This window comes from Rousettus aegyptiacus, unplaced genomic scaffold (genome assembly GCF_014176215.1).
Source record: "Rousettus aegyptiacus isolate mRouAeg1 unplaced genomic scaffold, mRouAeg1.p scaffold_m13_p_11, whole genome shotgun sequence".
Classification (NCBI taxonomy): domain Eukaryota; kingdom Metazoa; phylum Chordata; class Mammalia; order Chiroptera; family Pteropodidae; genus Rousettus; species Rousettus aegyptiacus.
In genome coordinates, this window is record NW_023416286.1 from 5320879 (window position 1) to 5344185 (window position 23307).

Here is a 23307-nt window from a genome sequence, read left to right on the forward strand (position 1 = left end):
AACTGAACTATCCTCTAGGAATAGCTAAAGAAAGTTGTATAAATGAAAAAAAAATGGCAAAAGAAGGAATCTTGGATCCTCAGGAAGGAAGAAAGAACATGGTAAGGAAAAATATGAACAAATGAAATGGGCTTTGCTTTCCTCTCAAATTTTCCAAATTATGTTTGTGAAGTTAAAGCGAAAGTTATACACTGTCTGATGTGGTTCTAAATATACCCTTAGGAAATACTTAAGACAATTACATTATAAAGGGAAGTGGGTAAAGGAATGTAACAGAGGTTGGTTTTCTGTACTTCACTCAAAGTGGGAGAAAGATAACATCAGTAGACTGATTAGTTATGTATACATAATAAAATACCTGGGACAACCTGCACTATATGAATTATACTAGGACACACACTGGAACACACAGTAGGTCAATTAAAATGGAATTAAAAATGCTCACGCAACCCACAAGAAGGAAGGAGAAGGAAACGAAAATGAGAGACAGGCCTCACAAAAAGTTAACAAAAGATAAAACGGTAGACTTACACTCGGAGATGTCAATAATCGTTAAATATAACTGGTCTAAACGTACCGACTAAACGACACGGACGTGCAGTGGAATAAAACCCAAGACCTAATTCTACACTGTCCCTAAGAAACTCACTTCGAATATAATGATATGGGAAGACAGAAAATCGAAAGATAGAAAAAAGGTATATCAAGAGAACGTCAATCAAAGGGAAGCGGGAGTAGCTACACTGGTATCAGATAAAATAGACTTCGGGGCAAAGGACATTCCCAGAGACAGCGAAGCACATGCTGCAGTGACAAAAGGGTCCATCTACCCAGAACATGTGGCAATCCTAAACGTCCATGCACCAAGCAACACATAGATGAGGCAAAACCGAAGGGAGAAATAGACACATTCGCCATTGTGCTTGGATCCTTCAACGTTCCTCTCTCAGCGACTGATAGTACGAAGAGAAAATCGGCAAGGAAGTTAAAGAAATCCTCAACGCCATCCATCGAAAAGACCGAATCAACATTTTATCCAACACTCCACTCAACGACAGGAGCATCTGCATTCTTACTAAGCGCACAGGACACATACCCCGAGAAAGACCGTATCTTGGGCCATAAAACAAAGCTCAACAAATTTAAAAGCACCGAAATCATTGAGAGTCATTCTCTAAACACAATGGAATCAAAGCAGAAATGAATAACAGATAGGAAAATCTTCAAACACTTGGGAACTAAACAACACACTTCTAAATAATCCATAGGTCAGAGAGAAAGTCTTGAGAGAAACCAAAAAAAAAAAAAAAAAAAAAAAAAAATTGAACTAAGTGAAAATAAAAATGCATCAGAATTTGTGGGACACAGTTAAATGACTGTTGCGAGGGAAATTCATAGTAAATGCATATATTAGAAAAAATGAAAAGTCCCAAATCAATAATCTAAGCTCCTACCTGAGGAAACTTACAAAGAAGAGCAAAAGAAACTCACAGCAAGCGGGAGGAAGGAAACAAAGATACGAGTGGAAATCAGTGGGCCGAAAACAGAAAAACAATAGAGAAAATCAACGAAACCAAAAGCTTACTATTTGCAAAAAAAGATGTAATTAACAGACCTTCTAGAAGATTCACCAAAAAAAAAAAAAAAAGGAAAAGTTATAAATTGTTACCAACATTAAGAATGAAATGCAACATCACTGCAGACGCCAGAGACATCAAAAGAATAACTGGGGACTACTACAGACACTTCTACGTTCTAGATTTGACCGATTCCTTAAAAAACAAAAACTACGAAACCACACAATTTGAAATAATTTGAATATCCCTATACCTATTAACAAGCAAATTGAATTCATAACTTAAAAATCTTCCAAAAAGAAATGTCCAGGGCAAGATGGCTTCACTGCCAAGTATATTTAAAGAAGACTTAACAGTACTTTTGTACAATCTCTTACAGAAAACTGAAAAGGAAGAGAGAGTGTGGCATTGGTTGAGGAACAGACAGAGTAATGGAATGAAATGGAACAGAACGAAACGGAATAGAATAGAACTAAGAAATAAACCCACCCAAACATACACATCTAATTTTTAACAAAGGTATAAAAGCAATTCGATTGAAGAAATATACTCTTTTCAACAAACGGTGCTGGAGTAACTATGCTATATAAGCAAAAAAAAAAAAAAAAAAAAAAAAAGGAAAAAGAAAACAAAAACAAAAAAACCAAAAACGAACAAACAAAAATCCATATGAAACCTCTAAGTCTCATATCTTATATAAACATTAATACAACATGAATCACAGACTTAAATGTAAACTATAAAATGATACAACTATTGGGAACAAAAAGAACAATATCTTTGGGATCTAGGACTATGCACAGAGTTTGTAGGCTTGACACAAAAAGCATACTCCATAAAGAAAAATGAATTAATTTGGTTTTCATCAAAATTTAAAACTTTTTTTTTTTTTTTTCTGAGAAAGAGTCTATTAAGAGGCTGAAAAAACAAGCTACGGGGAGGGGGGTGGGGGAGAAATATTTGTCAACCACATATCTGACAAAGGTCTAAGGTCTAGAATATATAAACTCAAACCTCAACAGGAAAAAAAAAACAATGCACAAAGAATCCAATTAAAAAGGGGGCAAAAACCATGAAGAGACATTTCATTAGAAAGAATAGGCACATGGCCATTAAGCACACGAGAAGATGCCCAACATCATTAGCAATTAGGGAAATGCAAATTAAAACCACAATGAGTTATTACTGCATAGCTACCGTAAATGCTAACATTAAAAAAACCGTGACAAACCCCAACTTGCTGGCAAGGGTGTGAAAAAGCCGGATCCCGCATACACTGCTGGTGGGACTGCAAAATGGCAAGATCGCCCTGCCAAACAGTTTGGCGATTCCTTAAAAAAACCAAACGTACCGCAACCTTGTGACTGTACTAAACAAACAAACAAACAAACAAACAAAGCACTGAATTATATACTTTAAGAAGGTGAAGATCATGTATTTAAATTACATCTCACAGTTTAAAAAAGCTCAGATAAACGCATAGTTCGATTGCCAACCCACAGAATCGTGAGCTAAATAAATGGTTATTAAAAGAAAATGGCTATTAAAAGAAAACGAAACAGCTAAACATTCAGCTACCAGAAACCCAGCAGTTGCACTCTTGGAATTTTATCTCAGGACACGAAGAATCTATCTGCACAAACGCCTGCAGACGAATGTTTATGAGAGCTTTGTTCGTGATGGCCCCAGACTGGAGACCAGTCTCCTCCGGCACTGAATGGTGCACCACGGCGTGGCCCCATCTGTACCATGAGCAAGGAAGAGGAAGACAGACACTCTTGATCCATGCGAGACCCGGGTGACTCTCCTGAGGATTTCGCCGAGTGAGAAAAAGGTCCAGACACAAAGGTTACACGCTGTAAGATTCCTTCCTCCGACATTCCTGAAGTGACGAAATTCTGGAAATAGAGGACAGGTTGCCGGGAGCCAGGCAGGGGGTGGGAAGTGGCCATCTACGAAGAGACCACGTGAGGGATCCTCGTGCGGATGGAAACGGTCTGTGTTTTGACCACACGACGGTCAAGGTCTTACACCGGGGGAAACTGAGTCCAGGGCACATGGCGTCTCTCTGTGTTATTTCTGACACAAGTGCACGTGAACGTGCAATTACCTCAAAGGAAACAAGTTTAAATGAAAAACAATCGCTCTCCGTTCTCATGCGTTCTCTTCTATTTCGTGCTTCTCCGCGGTTAGTCTTTCTCAGCAGTGCGGAGAAACGCTACGTTGCTACATCGCTGCACTCCGTGCCACCCGCCTCCCGCAGGCGCCCTAGCCGAGGGAGGGCGGCCACCGCGGGCAGAGCCGTCTGACCTCATTAGCCGAGCAGGCAAAGGCGAATGTGGATGACAGCTCCGGCGCATATGGAAACCATTACCTCATCCCGCGGCTTGCAGTGAGGTGGCGAGGCTCCCCGTACGCAAGGCCGGGCTCCCCGGTCCCTGGGTGAGTCTGTGCAAGGTCAGGCCAGGGTCACGGGGCTGCTGGGAACAGATGACTAGCAGGGCACCTGGCCGACCCAGACGGGCCTCCGCGCAGAGCCGTGCGGGGGGCTGAGCAGCCCCAGGTGTGACGGAGTGTGCCGGGACTGGCCGAGGCTCTGGGCATGTCCCCACGGGGGCATTTGGGGGGAGAACAGGACAGAATCACACTGCAGCGGCGAAGCATGACGTGAGTCGGGGAGGTGCAGAGGGGCCGGCGCCAGCCCCGGCTCGACATCGTGCGGAGTGACTGCAAGACCCCGGCTTCCGGTCGGGGCCGGTTCCTGCCGCGCTTCCCGGGCCCTGCTCCAGCCACGCCTGTCCCCTGCCACACCTGGGAGGCTACGCACTTTCCACCTCAGGGGCTCTGCACTTGCCCTCGCTCTCTCCCACGGGGCTCTCTCCCTCAGTCACTCGCAGCAGCCTCCTCGGACCAGCTTACTGTGACCCCCCCCTCCTCACTCTCTAGCCCGTACCCTGTTTTGTCTTCCTTTACCCTGCTTTTCATGACTCGGCTTGCATTTGCTCTCTGAGCTCCCCCCCGTCAGTTTTCTGAGCGTGGGGATTTTGTTTCTTGTTCACAGTTTCTCGCCCAGCCCCCAAACCAGTGCCCAGCATGCAGCAGCCAAGGCTCGGGAACTGCCTGGTGAAGGATTAAAGGAAGGAAGAGATGACTAATAAGGGGCCAAAGTACAAAAGCAAAGACAAAGACTGAAAACGCAAGGCCACAGGGCCCCTTGTCACCTTCCTTCCAGAGGCCCCTGAGCACATCCTCTTCGGGAGGAAGAAGAGTCGGAAGAACTTCCAGGACATCTTAGCGAGCAGCTTCCCATTAAAAAAAACAGAATTTCCAGGGCCACAGGACTATACTCTAATTTTGCCTAGGAGGAGTCGACCCTCGTCGAACAGACGCACAGTCTGGCTAAGAGCGACTTCCTTGAACCGTACGTGGGAACCGGGCCCCAAGGCCACCCTCACGTGAAGATCCAACACGTGGCCTCGTTTAAGGCTGTTAAGCCTGCAGACGCCTCGAGGTCACAGAACCGAAACCTACAGACGGCCAGTCGGCCAGCCAGTCGCAAGCAGCTAACGGGGCTTTAAGATGCCCAACCAAGAATTTCGCTTCTGTGCCTCTGCCTTTTCTCTGTGACTCTCTTCTCCGTCCGTGGGGTGACGCCGATGGCGTCTGCTGCTGCCTGATTCGAACTGAGCTTTGCTCACGTAAGCTCTTAAAAAAAATTTTCAATATGCCTCGGTTTACCTTTCGACGAGGGACAGGGAGGATGGGACGTGACGAAGGAGAGGGGAGAGGAACGAGGGTGGGAGGGAAGGGCATCTGCAGAGAGGCGGTGACGATTTTAAAGGCGTTCGACGGTCGCAAAGAGTAACGGGAGGAGAGAGACGGCACAGGGCGCCGCGGAGGGGCGAAGGGGACCTCGAGCCCGGGATCGCGGACGGCGTTTGGACGACGGAGCCTATCGGGCTGGAACGGCATTTCCCGAGGGTGGTCGGCCGCTTTGTCGCGTGAAGTATTAAAAATTAAACGTGACTTGAAAAAGCATCTAATACAGCGAGGCAAAGGCATGCACATAATGACTGAGTAGTATTTATTTTTTTAAAAATCGATTCAATTCCCTGAATGCGAAGTTGCCTATATATATATATGTATATATATATATATATATGAAAAATTAAACAAATTTGCCTATTAGAGTTTAAGAGTTGGACCAAGTGTGAAATGCGGATCTAGCTCATGACCGTTATTTTCCTTTAAAACCACCACGCTTCCTGGCAGGCCCGTTCATCTGCAAGTTAAGTACAATGAAGACACTTCCCTGGGACCATCTCTTCTGTTTTCCCAGCATGCCCTCCAGTACACACAGGGTCGGGGGTGATAAACATCTGACTCCGTAAATTCAAAGAAGCATCCAAACAAACAGAATAATTCAGAGCTGGCCCCAAGTACTCCCCTGACTCGATTGTTGAAGTAATTAAAGAAAGATGAACTTCACTACCGATTAACCTCCTAAACACTAATTAAAGATAATGAGGGATCAAGGTGCCTGGCACGGCCTGACCTCCCTGTCCTCCCAGAGTTCGCGAGCGGGCTGGTGGCCTATGCGACTCACAGAGGGGCAGGGGATAAAGTGGATGCAGGTGCCTGCTCCGTGCCGTCTCCCTGGGAAATGGCACGCACGGCCCAGTCGGTGGGGATACAATAAACTCCGTTGAGTACAACTACATAGAGGAAATTTTACCTAGCGGATTTGTTTATAGGCCTTCGGACCATGAGCGAGTCACTCAGAGTTCAGCCCACCTCATGGAGGGATCCAGAGGCCTTCGAGAAATGGTTTTTTTACACTGCGGCATTTTAGTCGTGTTTCTGAGCTGCTTCAAGTCCGTCCTGAAGCAAGGCTGGGTGTGTATGAACGAGACGTTGAAATAGAGCGCATGAACTCGTGCCCGTGGGTAGTCTGCAGCGTGGCCATGCCACCACGACATTTGAAGTATCGTCCTCCCGGGCAGTGAAGTCCTGGGAAGACTCAGAAAAAGCCACGGAAACAAGTAATTTGTGTGCAGCGGGGGCTCCCTCCCTTTTCCGGGGAATGTGCTCTGGAGAGGACGTGGCACGGGGCCTAGACACTCCTCCGCGTCATAACTACGGCGGCCGTGCGCAGATTGGGGGCCGAGCCGAGGGAGCACGAGGTGCGCGGCGGCCGCCCTCATCGTGTTCCCGTCCGGGCTGCTCCCCAGCTCCCCCCCGGGCAGGTTCTGGAGCGCAGGGTCTTCGCTCTCAGGGCAGAGAAGGTATCTGAGTACGTGACGTGACAGACACGGGCGGCGAGCACCGCCGGCTGGGGCTCACGCCCACGCCGAGCTGGACGCGCACGTGGTTCGGCGGGAGCCTCCCCCGCGGCTAACCTGTGACAGGTCTCCATCGGACTCACTGAGGTGCTTTGCAGTTGGAGCGAAGCTTCCGTTTTCCATCCATAATTCTATACGAATACTTACAATTTTGTTTCCTGTGGCCCAGTGGCCTGGCCAAGTACTGGAAAGTGTCTCTTGAAAAACGCGTCTTTCAAAAAAGAAAATGAACCCATACTCTTTAGCAGACGACTGTGAACAGTGGGTTTTCTAATCAGCGATGCGAAGAGAGCCAGCGTGTAGTGATTTTCCGATTGAGGCCACCCCCGCGGAGGAGCTCCATGCGGAACAAGCGAGAACCAGCCACGCCGCAGAGGCCTTTCTTATTTTTATGTCGATGGTTGTGGCGAAGGTAAACGAAAAGGGAAAAATGAACGTCCTGGCCATTTGGAGGCTGGTTGGATGCAGACCCAGGCCTGTGGCCCGGGTCGCCAGGGGCTACGAACTTGACTCGGCTCATGGGCACGGTGGTCTTGGCAACACATCGAATCCTTTCTGGGCCTCGCCTTTGAGGGAGCCCCGTCCAGGTGGCGGTGGGGAGCAAGGCTTCGCCAGCGTCTTTCGCTCCCTTTCCAGCAGGGTGTACTGAACGCCAATGAGCGGATGGACAGAGAATGCTAACGGCAAGCCCATTTCTCTCAAAATTTCAAAATGGGAAGACGGTCCAGGTCATCGCTTACTCATGCTTTCTAGCTTGAAGAAGGAGTCTCCTTGGAAGGACTGACCTGGACCTCGTGGTGCGCGGGCGCCCCGATGGGTAGGGCTCGATGGCTTTACTCTCGGTACTTAGCAGTCTGTGGAAAGAGTCATCGGAGCCGGTGTGGGGATAGCATTGTGAAAGACACGGTAGGAAAAAAAAAAAAAAAAAAATATATATATATATATATATACATATATATATATATATATATATGGGGCACAGGAGAGAGAAGACACGGCTCCCTTTCTTTTCCCAATGGAAAGGAAAGACCTTTGGATTATGAATTTTTTCAAGGAATGAATTGAATATGTGATGTTAATCATTCGTACATTATTACTTGGCCTCTCTCCAGGCCGTCCATCCATAAAAATGATGAAATAGCGATGCAAAGCCACAGCGTATCCCGGCGTCTGACCTCTGCGCTTCCTCAGTGGGTAAACGGCACTAGAGGAGGCTGACCGCTAAGAGTGAGAAGCCTTTCCGCCGTGGGAAGCTATGATCTCTTTCTAAGATAAAGGACGGCAGTCTCCAGGGGGCCGGCGAATCCCCTCGAAATCCGGCGCCAAGCCGCCATGTCGGGGGACGGGCCGTGGCTTCGGTCAGAGTCTCAGAGGTCCGAAGCAGACCTTTGTTGCCTTCTCTGCTGAGGAGCGCTCAGGGTGGCACCCCAGCTTTCCCACAGAGGGGATCCTGGGTCTCCGGAGCAGCTCCCTGCCTGTGGGAACTGGCTCGGGATGGCCCCTCCGAGAAAAGAGAAACGTAGCGACAACCGTCTCCCTTCCCCGTCCGTTGTGAACGAGCCTGCACATGGGGTGACCTCCTCGTGATCATGACAGGGGTTGGGGGTGGGGGCAGAACGAGTATCCGGCATCGGAAGGAAGCGAAAAGATGGAGAGAAACGTGGTCCCCTGCCGACACTCCCGGCGAGGGACCCGCAGCCGTGACCGCCCTGCGGCAGGACGAGCCGGGGACCGCTCGCACCCCGAAGGGCACTCTGGACTGAGGCCTCTGCGACCCGCATCTAAAAGCATCCGACGCTGATACGAGGCTTCTTTTCCAAAGTAACTAAGAACCACCGGCCCAAGGACGGGCTTTCAGGGACCAGGAGAGAGAGCGGGAGCAGGAACCGAAAGGGTGCGGCTCTTGATTCTTGACCCGGAGACCGCGAGGGGCGCCTCCTGGTTACTGTTTAAAGGACGCTCTGTGGGCGTAACTCACAGCAGTAATCTAGGTTCCCTCATTTCCTGCGTTCAGTGGTCGGCATCCATCGCTCCTTACCCACTGGGTCTCGTGTAAGAAACAAGAATCCCACGCACCGGAGTTCCGGTTTACGCCGAGGCCCAGGGGCCCAGCATTCTAGACCTGCATGTGCTTCCCTGCCGGGCAGTGACTAAACTAAAGTTTCCCTCTCAAAAAGGATGTGAGACCACCATACGAAAACCTTTCTATAATGTTAAATTCTTCTAGAGCGGGGGTGAAGGGTGACTTTCAAACACGTTCGCAATGAAATACGCACAACATTCACGTTCCAATACGACCTGTGTGGAACAGGGCTCCTGGGGACATAGAAACTTAGCTTGGGCCTGGACAAACTCCAGAGACCTTGGTGAAGAAGGTCTCCGTAATATTCTCCACTTGCAAGATCTCGCTCTGCAGTGATTTCATACAGGTGAGGCTTTTGATGACTCCCTGTGGCTTACAGAACACAGCCCCAGCTCATGTGATTTGGCCCTTACCTACTTACCCAAACTAACTGCTCACCGCCATGCTGGACACTCGGCCCATCCGACCGACTTTACTTCGTGCCTGGAAAATTCCGCATCTGCCGAGCTATCTCTGCAGCCCAACCCCCTTCTCTTCCCTGAGTCCCTGCCAACAAATTCTAACTGGCGCTGCCCCCCGCACCTGCCCCTGACATCCTCCCCATCACCTTATTAAAACACTTCTCACACTGTATCCCCACCCTCTCTCTACTCGCCTGCCGTCATTACTTGAATCTTTTCCGATTTTTTTTTTTTTTTGGCTAGCACCATCTCTAGCCAAATGCAAAGTCTCAGTACATGCTCTTGCCTGGATTAGCGTCCCCGTAAGGAAGGAGGACACAAGCAACCCTGAGCAAACATACACGAGAAACCACGTTGAAAAATTCTCCGAAGTCCTACTTTCATCCAAGCTGACCCCTGAGGCTTCGGAGGAAGACGCACCAAGGCTCCGTCACTGAGATCTGTTTGTATAACATGATCTTCTTGCACAACAGGATGCTTACCCACTCGCAGGCATTTAAAAAATCATGACGCTACTTGCTCAGTGGGTGTTTTGTTAAAAAAAAAAAAAAAAAAGTCCACGAGAGTTCAGACGTCACTGGGTAACGGGTCATAGAAGAAAAACAGTAAAGGCGTGTTGTATCCTGCACTGCACACAGACGGATGGGCAAGGGTGTGGGAGAAGGTACTACAAACTTTACTGTAAACTCTAGGATCGCGTTTTTCTTTTGTTGCCACTTTGTTTCCTTGGGTGGATGAGAAATGCTGCTCACGCGCCCACGCGCATCTGAGCTGTGAGACGCGTAAACATTATTTGCTGCCCACGCCGAACCTGAACGGCAGCCGAGAGCAGCGAAATGGGCCGACGGAGGGGCCACCCGAGCCTGCCACGTTTCTGACGAGGGCGTAGGCTGGACGTGCTCCGGCTGAGCGACGACAGGACGGGAGTCGGAGGGCGGGCGGCGCGTGCGAGAGAGACGTGCGCGCGAGGTCGGCCGCGGCGACGGGCCCGTGACGTGCGCTTGGCGGGACGCCGCGGCCGCGTCCTCCGGGAACATCGCGCAAAAGGGAAGAAGAAGAAACCGTTGCCCGCGAGCAGCCACGGGAAACTAGGATCCGAGGCGCGCCGACGAGGGTGCCCGCTGGGTCTGACGGGAGCATCTCCCGAAGGGTCCCAGAGGAGGGATCCGGGACCGGACGGTGTCCCCGGCCTGCAGACATCCCTCGCCAAACGGCGCAGACAGATATTGATCTTTTTTTGAGGGGAAGAGCGTATTTTCATGTGTGAATAGCGAGGAAATGAACGCGAAGCCCTTTGCGGAGCAGCAGGGGTGAGGCATCGGGAGGGCAGCGCGGCTTGTGGCAGCGGCAAGACACAGAGGCCAGCACGGGGCGGGGCCGTGTCGCCGTGGCGTCCTCGGGGTTACCCACGAAAGGGCTCCCCGCGATCCACCGGGAGAAGGCGCCGCGCCTCAAACGCTCCGAACGCGGACGACCTGCGGACGTCTGGTCGAGGGGTACAGCCCGACCTGTCCGGCGACGTGGTGGCGACAGGTCCGGCACATGACCGGGCGGGTGCCGCGGTGACGTCCGCCTTCGGCAGCGTGTGACGAGATGGCAGGCGGCGGGAGCGTGCCGAGGGCTCTGTGTCCTGCCTGGGGCGACTTGGACCGCTCTGCGCGTTTCGACGGGTCTGTGGGGCTGGGCAGACACGTGCCGGGGAGCGTCAGTGCAGAAGCGGACAGACATCAAATATCGACGACCGGCACTGTCCCCTCCGGTTCTTTTTTCTTCCCAGAGCCCAGTGCATCCAGGAAGCTGAGGAATCCCCTCAAATGCACCGCGAAAACAACGTGGCACCTGTGCTGCGGGGTGCTGGGAAGTTCTACCCTGTCCCAGCTCAGCCTCCCGAGGGACTTGGGTGTAGCCCACTGAGAAACGGGTGGTCGCATACTGTGATTCCTGGACCGTCTAAATTGTAACTCGACTTCAGGACGGGCGCTCCGGTTTCCAGCCTGTCAGCCTTCTGGAACCGTTGCTCTCAGCGGCCCGTCGCCGTGGGAGCCAGGGAAGAAAGGGGCGTCCAACCGAAAAGCAAACAGCTCACTGATAATGAAGGAGAAAAGTGACCAGCGGAGTTCCTCTCAGACTCTCTCGAAGAACTAATCTCCACTTGGAACGTAAAACACGTGTTCAAACGATAGAACCCACGCAAGGCAAAAAAAAAAATGACCAACAACAAAAACGTCTATTGCTGCTCAAATGGGTCACATAAAGCCAACTTTCAAAAACAAGGTCGGAAGCGTTTCGTGTTACTTTCGAAGGGACACGATGAGCCATTAGCACTAGCAACCGACTAAACTTCACGAGGAAAAATGATGTTCGAAAAGGGGTCTTGTTAGCAAAGAGAGAAAGCTGACATTAACTTAAGAAGTCATAATCCAAACAATAAATTTCTTCGAGTCGTCCTGAAAATACGGTCCGAGGACGTGCTCCCGGCAGACCGTGGCCGCCGCACCTGTCAGCTCACCGCCCTCCCTCTCCAGGCGGCGGCTCTGAGTGTCTCTCAGAGACACTCGGCTCCTGGGCCGTGGCCGTGGGCCCGGCAAAGGCCCCGAGGAGGCGGCTCGCACCGAGAACGCGCCGCTTAAGAGCGAACAGGACGTTCTTTCCCTGCTGCCTCCGCTGGCCCATGCGCATCCTCGTCTGTTCTGAGTATTTGTCCGCAAGCCTAGTGGTTCACCTCGGAAGCATTGCTGACTCTCCCATTGTTGTCTCAACTAAAAACTCGCTGGCGCTGGGCCTCGCCCGAGGTTGTTCCCCGAGCGAGAATAAACACTTTCATCTCTTTCACAGACCACGCCGGTCTCCGTGAAGGTGACTCCTGCCTAACGCCATCTTGCTCAATAAGGCTTCTCTTTTCTGGACCACGTCGAAGCAATTAACAGCGGTCCCAAACCCCTGTGCCTCTATTTTCTCTGAAGTTGTCAGTCTGTGCGGCTTCTGTGTTCCTTTAGGGGAGGGTCTGGTTTCTGTGTTTGCTCCATGTCCTCTCCACACAGAAGGACCCAGAAGGCAACAGCATTCGGCTATTATTTCCCAGCTTCCTCGTTGCTCTACACTTGACGCTGTCAAACCGGTAGACGTGGACCCGTTCCTGTGGCCTCTGATGGGACTTCCGTCCCCTGGCTCCCAGGCAGGTCCTTTGGGGTTTCACTGCTTTCCACACACTAGCAGAGACGAATTTGAAAATGGAAGCATTTGGGCGGCTCTCAGCACCTTGGCGTCATGGAAAGAGGACTCGGAAGACGCGGGTCCAGTCTCTGTCTTCCGTTGGGTGACGCCACCTCTCTGAAGCTGCGTCCCCCTGTCTGCACGGGAGAAAGCTTTCCTTCACGGCACTGGGTGGCAGTCGTTATGAGAAAAGATAAAATGGGGCATAATTTCCGTGATGCCTGTGTTGCTAGTCTCTCTACTACTGCGTACGTTGTGCGTTTAAATAATTTAAAGACATTTTAAAAATGAATGAACGGAGGGGAGTGTCGGGGGCAGCGTCGGCAGCAGAAGAGCAAGGCCAAGACGGGCCCCTTGGGAGGGCAGGGGCGACCGGAGGCTAAGAGCCACACAGGCGACGAGAGGGAGAGGAGGCCGAGGCCGCTCTGCGGCCCCGGTGGAAAGCGGCCCCTTTCCGAGACTGTGCATGAGCCCTGGCGACCCTCTGGGTGCAGAGATGGGGCCGAGAAGGCGGCTGAGGCCCCGGGACACCTGTGGTGACGGAGCAGAGAACCGCGGGGGACGGGCTGGTTCTGAGGGGAGAGGCTGAGCTCGGGCGTGGCCGCGCCCCTGTCTCAGGGGAACATCTGGGGAGCGGGTCGGCGGGAGAGGCTGCAGCTGGGGAGGCGGCCTGCCCGCTACACCCTCTTCTTTGCCAACGGGATGACTGGGGAAAGGGCCAGGATTCTGCACCCTCCTGCGACGCCCCCCTATCCCGGGCTCACTGTGGCTCGCCCACACCGTGCCTGGGGTTCAGCCGGTCGGTCCTCTGCCCGCTCCTCCCGCCTGCCCCGAAGATGCAGACTGGAGGGTCTGCTGTCCTCGCCCTCCCCCAGGGCGCTGGGAAAACCCGCCTGTGTGCAAACAGCCGGTGACGTTTTGCTGTTATTCGGCTTCTCAGTTAGGCGGGTGGACGCGTGGGTGTTAAGACTGTCTGAGCGCCTACACACGCTGCAGATTTAACACGCGCCATTTCATTTCAACCTCGCATCAAATGTGTGCTGAGGAAACTAAGACTCAGAGAAGTTAATCACCCGGCCAAGGTCACACAGCTAAGTGACTGGCAGGGCTTGGAGCCCGACCCAGGCCCGTCTGTCTCCGCGGTCTGTAATCGTTCCTCGACTTTGTGACGTGGCCATGGAAAAAATGCAGCAAATGTAAAATAAATCTTCACCAGGTGTTGGAAACAGACATTTGCCACCTGGTGTGGAGAGGTTCGTTAAAATGATGCCATAATTTCCTATCCTTTCAGCTAATAATAATAATAAAAAAAAAACTAATAGATATTTTAATGGAAAAAAATACTGTGGGAAGGGGTTAGAGAGAAACGAAGTCAGAAACGTGTATTGCCAATACCAACACTTCGAGAAAAAAAACAGGACATAAAGTCTCCACTGGAGAAATGATGCACCATAAGCTGGCGGCCCTCCTGCTGGGGGGCTTCTTCATATTTATCTTTGACTCGGCAGTCGTGCCAGCTTTGGCCTGGAGGTGGGACAAAGCCAAGCAGCTCTTTAAACGTTATTCTAAAGGGCGAAGGATTTCTGCTTAGAGATCAAAGCACAATGGATAGTTTTTAGTCGAGTGCTCCCTCAACATGCACTGGGGAGTTTTTGCTTTTGCTTCGTGACGTAATTGGTTTTAGGGGAGCCCCGGGAGGGTGCTGCCTCTGTCCTGGATTAGGGTTCCCAGGTCACAGGCTTGGACCCGCGCCCCGCCCGTGTGGAGGGAGTCTTGACATGGGAGCTGGGTGTGCACGGGCTGGGGACTGAGTCGGATTTCTCTCCTGACTTTCCGAGAGGCAGACGGGCTGTCTGGATCACCCCGTGTGCACCGGCTCAGCCCTGGGGCCACAGAGGCCATGTAGCAGCGCTCATGGAAGAACATAAAACCAGAGCGGAGATTCGGTGATGGCTCACCATAAAGTGACAACCTCGACCAAAGGCCCAGAGCGAGCTGCACTCTGGCGGGAGAGCACTTAAGCCGAAGAAAATCTTACTAGCTCGTTGGCGAAAGGCAGGGGCAGCAACCAGAATCCTTGACCTGAAACTGGAGAAAATCGGCCCAGGGCCTCCCCTTACCCCCTCCCATCAACTGCGATGAACAGGAAGAAAGTCTAGGACGAACAAGGGTCTCCTTGTTTATTCGGACTAAGTGGAAGACTGATGTTCCACTTAGTTTCTTGTTGCTTGCCCAAACACCCAAAACACAGGACAGCCTCTAGTCCACACCGAGGAGGAAAAGCAACTCAAGGGGGAAAAAAGTCAGTCTGTCCTCTTACGTGGCATTTTAGGCTGTCGTTTAAATTATACTTGTAAAGCTAAATGGCTAGTAAAAGATTTTCTTCCATCAGGGGGAAAAAAAAAATGTCATGAGTTACACCTTAGGACTAAAAAAGGAAAAGAAAATATTACCTAAACATCGAAAAAAAAGAATTCTTCCATTTAGCTCCGAGTTTTTAGACACAGGCAAAGCAAGGCCATGCGTGACAGGCTCTCATCTACACAAAGCAGAGTGGGACAGTCTCTCGGCAGAGATTTAGTGAGGAAGATGGTTGGGGGAAAAGCCTACCCCAATGTCCAAATGCGAACACGTGTCCGGCGTCTGTAAGGGACCCAAATAACACGTCCAGAAAAATGTCCCGCCGAGAGAAGACAGGCTGAAATCAAGGAAAACACTTTCGCTCGTTACCCTCAGAGCTTTTCTCACTTCCTTATACTTCCTGGACCTCCATCTCTGATCCAGCCCCTTCTCACTACCGGCTTGTCTTTCTAAGTCACGAGGACGGGCTTATTGATGCATAAATTACCCAGGTTCATTTTGAAAGAGAGGGTTCCCCGACACGACCCTGCAGGAATGTTAATAAAACTCTAACACTTACCAAAATAGTGTAAAAGTTCGGGGCTTCGACAAGATGCATAAAACGTTCGCGTACTTGACTGAATAAATAAAGGGCAGAGGGGCTGCTTAGAATCCCCGGCTACCATTTCAAGTCGTATTTGTAGATTCAGCACAAGAAGGTTTTTAAAAAGATTTTTGTTCTATTTCTCATGAGGACATTCCTGAGAAAAACGGCGAGCGTGTTTGCCAGTGACCTGGGCCTGGGAGTTCTGGCTCGGCAGAACGTCCTGAAGGAACTCTATTCTGAAGCCAGGAGGGAAGTGGCCCTCTCTCTCTGGAGTCGGGTGACCACCTGCGTATCTCCTGGCATCTTTCCGCGGCCACTGTCAACACGAGCGACCCACGCCGCGCAGATCACGCGGGTCTGCGTTCCCTTCCTCGCCCCCACCTCCCTGGGCGGGAGCGTTTCCAGGCAGTCAGTCGACAAATATTTACGTGCCAGACCAGACTCAAAGCTCCGGAGAGACGCGCAAGTAACCGGAAACTAAGGATGGGGGTGGGGAGTAAGGAACGGGGAGTGTGGGAAGAGAGAGACTCAAAGACCCGGGACCTCTCAAAGAGGGAGTCTGTGAAACCTTTAGAAGGAAGAACACGGATGGAGAAATCACGCCTCCTCTCCCCTCACCCAAGGCTTACCTCCCCCACCGCCCACCAGCACCCGAGGTGCAGAGGACGCCCAGCAGGTGTGCGAGGAGCCAGCGAGGGCCATGAAGGAACGATTGTGAGGCAGCTCTGGGGAGGCCGAGCGGGACGAAATCGCCTCTTGCAGAGAGCAGCTCTCTGCCATTATCCAGTTTGCAGATGGACCACCCAGAAAACCTGCGAGCAATTAGGAGGGAGCAAAAACAAATGGACGGGGGGCGTGGCGTCCCCAGGCTGTCTTCCGCTAGGAACTCAACCGCGAGGCCAGACGCTGGGACCCAAAAGGAAACGGACGGACGTCGCCGGGCGGTGGGGGGGCTGTGCACACGCACACTCACGCTCACACCCGCAGCGACAGGGCCGTGAAGTGTACGCCGCCACCAGCGAGAGGATGTTCAGACGCAGGGGGTAGGACACCACGTCGAAACCCTGCTTATCCTCCGATGTCCCCTGAAACGTGTGAAAAGTGAATTCCGCACGGGGTAAGGGCGTGTTACAAACGACGAATCCTTTTTATCAACGGGCAAAGGTGGTAAAGACACACGCTTTGGGAAACCTATTCTCATTTTTTTTTTTGGAGATATTTATGAATAATAGTTTTATACAAAAAAAAGGAAAGAAAAGATAGCCAACAGCCCATGGCTCCCTTCAATACTCACCTCTCCTGCCACCCTGAGGTCTAGTGGTGACGTTTTGTGCTGCTGCTGCGGGCCAGGCAGCAGGCTGTGTTGTCCATACTGCTGCATCACCCCCTGCCCCCCAAAAAACTACTCCTCTTTCTCTGTGACAGATGAAGAGACCATCCATCTATTATACGAAATATCTTGTTCAAGGTCACTTGGCTGGCTGAGCCAGAACTCAAATGCACACGACCCTCCGACCTGAGTGGGGTTGCTCCCCGCACACAGTCTGACTTGGGGGCTCCCCGCCCCCCGCCCCCCGCCACCGGAAATAACCCTCTCATCATCTCCGCCTGCCAAGTTCTTCACACCTCGAAGCCCTGTTTCCCACCCTATCTCTGGCATGGGGCCTTTCCTGACCCCCTAAGCCAGACGGCCTCCTGGATTGCTGCCTTTTCTGGGATGCCCCCTGCCCCGTGCTCCCCACCTCCTGTCCGGGCTTGTTTTAGGAACCTCGCGGGCCGGCATCAGACCCTGCCTCCCATCGGACCAGGCACATCAAGGTGTGTTCTCACGCCACGTTATATGTAATGTTTTCTCGCTCGACGCTTGAAAGGGAGTTTTAGAGTTTGGCTTTGAAATTCTCATCTGACTTAGGAATGACTCATGACCTCTCGGCGATCACTACTGTATACTCAGACCTATAAGCTGCTTTCGAATAATGATAAAACTTACGGTCCTTATTAAAGTAGCTTAACAGCAACTGAGAATGATACGTGTCCTGTGGAGTTTTAAACATTTATTAATTTCAGTTTGCAGCAGCTCTCTCTTCTTTTTAGAGCCTTCGAATAGGTTTCTACTCAGGTCTCAAAGAATTTTCTAGGTCCTTGAAAGTTGAGTAGGTGCTAAGCACTGCATCTTAAGTGTCTAAAGGGCAGAACAGCCCTACCTGACCTGAGCCCTGAGCCCTGAGCTCTGAGCCCTGAGCCCTGAGCCCTGAGCCCTGAGCCCTGAGCCAAGAGCTGTCTTGCACAATGGTCATGGTTAGGTCCGCCATGAGCCCAGCCCATGACCCTAGTCAGGGTTGTAAGCGTACGTACCGGTTTTTGTCTTGATGACTGATACTTTTTTACAGCAACTAGCACAGCTGCCAGACAATGAACGCTATGGACTCACTTATTAAAAAATAAGCCATAAATAAACACGAAGCCACGACTTTGATTCCAGACTCTGCAACCCCATTCCTAAGTTAGCGACCGTTATTGGAAAGGATACTCCAAATGCTTCTCAAAAAGTACAAATGCTTTGTCTTCATTGCTTTGAAAGATGGTACAAACAAATGGGCTATAAAGAAAAAACATAGTAGGAACCTCGGCAAGTACACAACTTCTAGATATTTTTTTCTCATTGCCGACACATTTCTTTCTAAGCATTTACAGGTGGGCTATACTCATAATTTCCGAGATGCTGTGTGTCTCTGATACAGTAACGCCTCTTAATTATGGTGCAAATTGTTCTTAGGCCCAGGTAAATTTCCTTTGATATTATTTGGATTTTAACTACACGCGATCTAATAACATTTCCACACGCGATTAAACGGAAACTAGTCACGTGCCCAGCTGTTAGGTATGGAGACGAGAAGCCTGATGCTCCATGAAAAACACGGAGAAAAACAGCCACATTTGTCTCCACGAACCAGTCAGCATGTGACATGCTACTTTCTCAGCACTGGTGGAAAACAATTCGTCAAAAACAAAACAAAACGAAACAAAACAAAACAAACCCACAGGTATACCCGAAGGGAAATGCAACAAGATTTACATGGATAACACGTACTGTTCAGTGGGCAAACCTCCCTGGGCGACAACTCATCCTTCAGTATAGTAGCTGGGCCTGAGATCAAAAGGCCTCGCAATTGAATACTCTTCGGTAATACTGCTGAGACAAAACTTTCCCACCTTAAGATAATACTGCTGCTGTTTTCTGTTCTCAGCATCTGGCCTGTTTTACCCATGTCCAGACCCAACAGAAACCCCCGTTTTGGCCCGAGGGCAGGCGCGGTGACCCGGAAAGTCAGGTTTCACGTTGCTGCCGAGAGAGCGTGATTTAAATCTCACGATGACCACGTTCTTGGAGAACAACCAAAATGCCCGAAACCGAGGGGCGGGAAGGGCGCACGGGAAGGCCCGGCGCGGCGAGGGGCGGGCAGAGCGTCGGAAGGGACCGGGGCGCCCACCTCTTTCCGTTACTGTCGTGAAGCATCTCCTTTCCCATCACTCTGGACTTCGTTTCCAGCTCCTGCACCTCCTGCAGCAGCGTCTTCCTGTAGGTATGCTTGGCCCTGTGTCACGGGAAAGAGACAGTAAGGACAGGATGTCGTGCAGCTGTGAAGACCGGTGGGCGGTTCCCCTCGGGGGCCATGTCCGGACGCCGCGTGACTGGCTGAGGCTGGGGCCCGGGGCGTCGTGGAGCACCTGTGACCCCCGAGCATGGCGAGGGCTCCCCCTTCCTCGCCTAGGGAGTACCCCAAGGCCTGTGGAATGTCAGAAGCCACCCCTGCTCCCAGGCGACTGCTTTCTGCTGCAAGCCTGCAGAGCTGTCTGAGGGCCCCAGCCAGCCATTCGGACCAAAGATGGGGAGGCTCCTGGACACTCGCGAGTCCACCCACAAAGCTTCCCACGGCAAGACTTAACTAACAACCTGGAAAATGCTTTAAACCTTCACCCCAGTGGGCCTGCTCTGGTCCCTCAGCCTTGTCCACCTACTGCGATCGGAAAGTCTGGGGTGAGCAGCTTCCTCTCTCTTCAGGACGAGGAGAGCTAGGGCCTCAGCAGGAACAAGATGTACGACGCCAGAGATCAGGCCCTTCGTGCCGACCCCTCGACCTGAAACGTGGGGTCGGCGCAGGTACCAGGCACAGCATTCCCATCCTCCTCCTGCACGGCCCGGCCACGAGGGGCCTCGGCTGCTGGCCTCGATGGCATCCAACCCCTGACGGGGCGGCAGCAGCAAGCTGGCCTCTGCAGCAGACTTTCAGCTTCAGCCTAGACACTCACTCGTCTTGAACTGCAGGGAAAGCTCCGTGCACCCTTTTTTTCTGATTAAACTTTGAGGAACACCTTACAGTGCTCAAACGAGCGGCTGATCTTGGGGTCTCCCTGAGATTGAGACTAAACGGAAGGCTACTGGCTGGAAACAGTATTGGTGCAGAAAAGGCATTTAGGAGAATACAGGGTAGAAATAGATAGAAAAAAAAAGCCATAGAAACAAAAAAAAAAAAAAAAGGAAAGATAACCACTTATGACTTAGCCCTGCAGGGCAGGTTTGCATCTTGTGAAAAGCTTTTCATTACTTTCGATGTAAATAAAAACGAGGATCCCGCTAAATACCAGCATTCGGAGACAGAATAAGGAGAAACCCGAGTGCATATCTGTGAGGAAGTGGGAAGTGTAAGGGGCGGGCACTCTGAGGACGTGAGCTCCTGCGGGGGGATCCATCCTCCCGCCCACCCAGCACCTTCAAGGCCTGGCCATCCCCTGACACTCTCGAGCTAATCTGTAATGGGGTATCAGTACCAAGACACTGTACGTGTTCCTGTCATTCCTCTCCCCCAAAGTAAACAAGAGAACGTAACCACACAGGTTTTAGCACATAATACCTTAATTACATCAAGCAGTGTCCTGAGACGCAGCGGTGATAAAACGCTGCGGTTCAAAGCAGAGACCGCGGAATTTTAAGTTAAACGATAAATGAGAGAACGGTTAACGTTTTGCTGGGCAGGAGGCAGCCAAAAAGGACATTAGCATTTCCGCTGTTCGGTGCTGTTGAGTCAGCCCGTGCCCCAAACCCTCCCTTTTCTCTCACGGGCTCACAAGGTTATACCGATAACAAGGCGACCCCCACCACGGTTGGAGTCACACCGTGAGCACAGGTCTGGCTGGCCCTCAGGGATGGGGACGCTCACTTCCTGTTCCAGGACGGTCCCCTCTTCCTACCCCTCACGTCCCACAAGGAGCAAGCAGGGTCATCAACCCCCAGTCCAGCCCCCAGTGTTATCCTCTGGGCCGGGAGAGAGAGGCCACACTTACGACGCAGGCCTGGAACAGGAACACTGGGCCGCTGGGCTTGGGGCACAGGAAACTTGTCGCTTACGTTGAGGGGAAGGGAAAAAAAAAAAAAGGAACCCGCCCCATTGCATCAAAGTCTAAACTCATTCACAAAACCACCTTGGGGGCGGGGGGGTGGGGAACGACCTGAGATCTCCGCGCCACCAAGCACTGCATGTGCTCTCGGTGGAAGACACCGCGTCCGAGGCCAAGGGCTCCCCAGCAACTGCGGGGCGCTGGCCCGGGACACAGCCGGCGTCTGAGAACCGGAAGGCGACTCGGGCTCGCTTCTGCTTTTCCCTCTGCACGTGACGCTGCAGGAGGTGCGAAGCTGGGGACGGAAAACCGTCTTTTCCAGAACGCTCACCTAAGAAGGCCCTGCCTGGGCAAACGATTCTAAAACCTCCCTGCCGAGGTCTGTGGGCGCACCGACAGAAGCCCCCCCCCCCGCGCACAGGGTTAAAAGCCCCTCGTGAAGAAGCATCGGCCGCCGGCGAGTGAGTCAGGGCTCCCTGGGAGCCGAGGCTGGCTTGTCGGGGTCAGAGCTCACGCAGAGTGGAGCCCCATTATCTGAGAACGCCTTATCCCCAGAGGGCCAGGGCCAGCTTCGTCTAAGCCACACGGAGAGACCGGGGTGCAAGGCCACTGTCTGAGGGTGTGAGACTTGTCCGTGAGCCTTCAGATAGGGCCGAGGGCATCTCCGGGTTATTAGGGGCTTTTAAAAATAAATACATCGGCTTAAAAGTCTTAAACTTTTCATCCCCTTGTTCCTGAGACTTTCCCCCTGGACTCTTTCTTTAGTGTGGAAGGATAGCCCATGAAAAGAGAAAGTTAAATTCTAAATGTGGCTAAAAATGTACATACAACGTGCTTCAAAAGGAATTAGTCTAGTTAAAAAGTTTTTTTTTTTTTTTTTTTTTTAAAAGAATCAAGGCCCATTTGTATATAGAAATTTCTCATTCCCTTTTATTTCCACTTAACTGCCTATCTGGGAGTATAATGAGGAAATGAAGTCATTCTGGAATTTGCTGAATGTATTGTGTGCTGACTGGTAGAATACAAGAGATACAAGTTTGATAAGGGACCGGTTCTTGTGTTTGGTGGCCTTGAGCTTCATACCGTTTTTATAAAGCAGTGCTGACAAATTTCTCCTCGAGGAGGATAAGTACATGGCAGCTTACCTAAGAATACTGTCATGGGTAAGCATTTTGGAAGAGTGTAAGCTAAAGGATATTAAAATAGTTCCGGGCAATTTAAACTTCATGCTTCTAATAAAAATACTCATTAGCCAGGTCTCACATATAATCAATCAATTATTTTAATAAAAGATGCATTAGTTTGGTCCCTCATGAAAATTCTGGTTAACAGGAAAACAGAGTAGGTATTTTATGGCGTCCAAATCTGACTTAAGAAAGGCTAATAATGGATCTCCATCCAGAAAGTTGACAGACCTCATGGAAAAAATGACCGAGTTACCTCATGCTGTTTTTTTCCCCTTACTCTTAACACTCCAGGTCCCGAAATGGAAGGGAGAGACTATGCAGAAAGACAGAACAAGTCACTTTCTTAAGTTCTCATAGAAATAGATGCGAAAAGTCAGGTCTGCCTCGTGCTGCAATTGAAAAGCTCTTTCGGAATAATTAACCACCGGCATTCAAAACGAAACAGAAAAATCCTTCAGATGGGCCCAAGGCGGGATTCGAGAACTGTCACACAACCGTGTCAGGTCCCCCAATATTGCCGTTCGCCGTCATCACAGCACAAGCCCCTCGGCTGTGCCTCAGTTCCAACTCGACGCGTTCAACCCTCATCACGAGGTCCAAGGCGCGTCACAGCCCATCATGGCTCGATAACTGTGTGACGGTTTGAACCAAGCGATGGGCGGACCTGGCCAATTAGGAATAACTCGTATTTTCGTTCCGTGAGCAGAAAGGGCGAACGAAACGCATTTTACAAAGCTGAGCTTCAGGAAGAGAACTCCGAGTCCAGTTTTGTGGCCTCGTCAGAGATAAGCAATTCCTACTGAGCTTTTTCTTCTTCGGAGAAGCCTCTGGATTCGCTGGACTTGACAACAAATATCTCAGTCTGGGAGCATAACGTGGGATGAACCCTGGGCCCCCTAGCGGAGGAAGATGCCCAAATAAACTTACAAAATTCTTGTTTTTGAGGAGAGAGGTGACTATCGTTTAGACCTAATCCATATTATAAACTTGAGCACATATATTTTGGGCAAATACTCCAGTTGAGAGCCACTCTATGCCATCCTCCCTGCTCTCCCAAATAAAACGTGACAAAGATGCATTTTGGGCAGCACCTCTGGAAT

General features: G+C 51.1%; 1 protein-coding gene across 4 annotated transcripts in view; it reads right to left on the reverse strand.

Moving 5' to 3' along the window:
• The window catches only part of ATP8A2 (ATPase phospholipid transporting 8A2), a 476394-nt gene that overhangs the window by 8491 nt on the left and 444596 nt on the right, over nt 1-23307 (reverse strand). For all 4 annotated transcript variants that reach the window (XM_036228443.1, XM_036228444.1, XM_036228445.1 and 1 more), the window contains exon 35: nt 19115-19219. In XM_036228443.1, coding sequence (XP_036084336.1) covers nt 19115-19219 — 105 coding nt within the window. The remainder of the gene's footprint in view (nt 1-19114; nt 19220-23307) is intronic.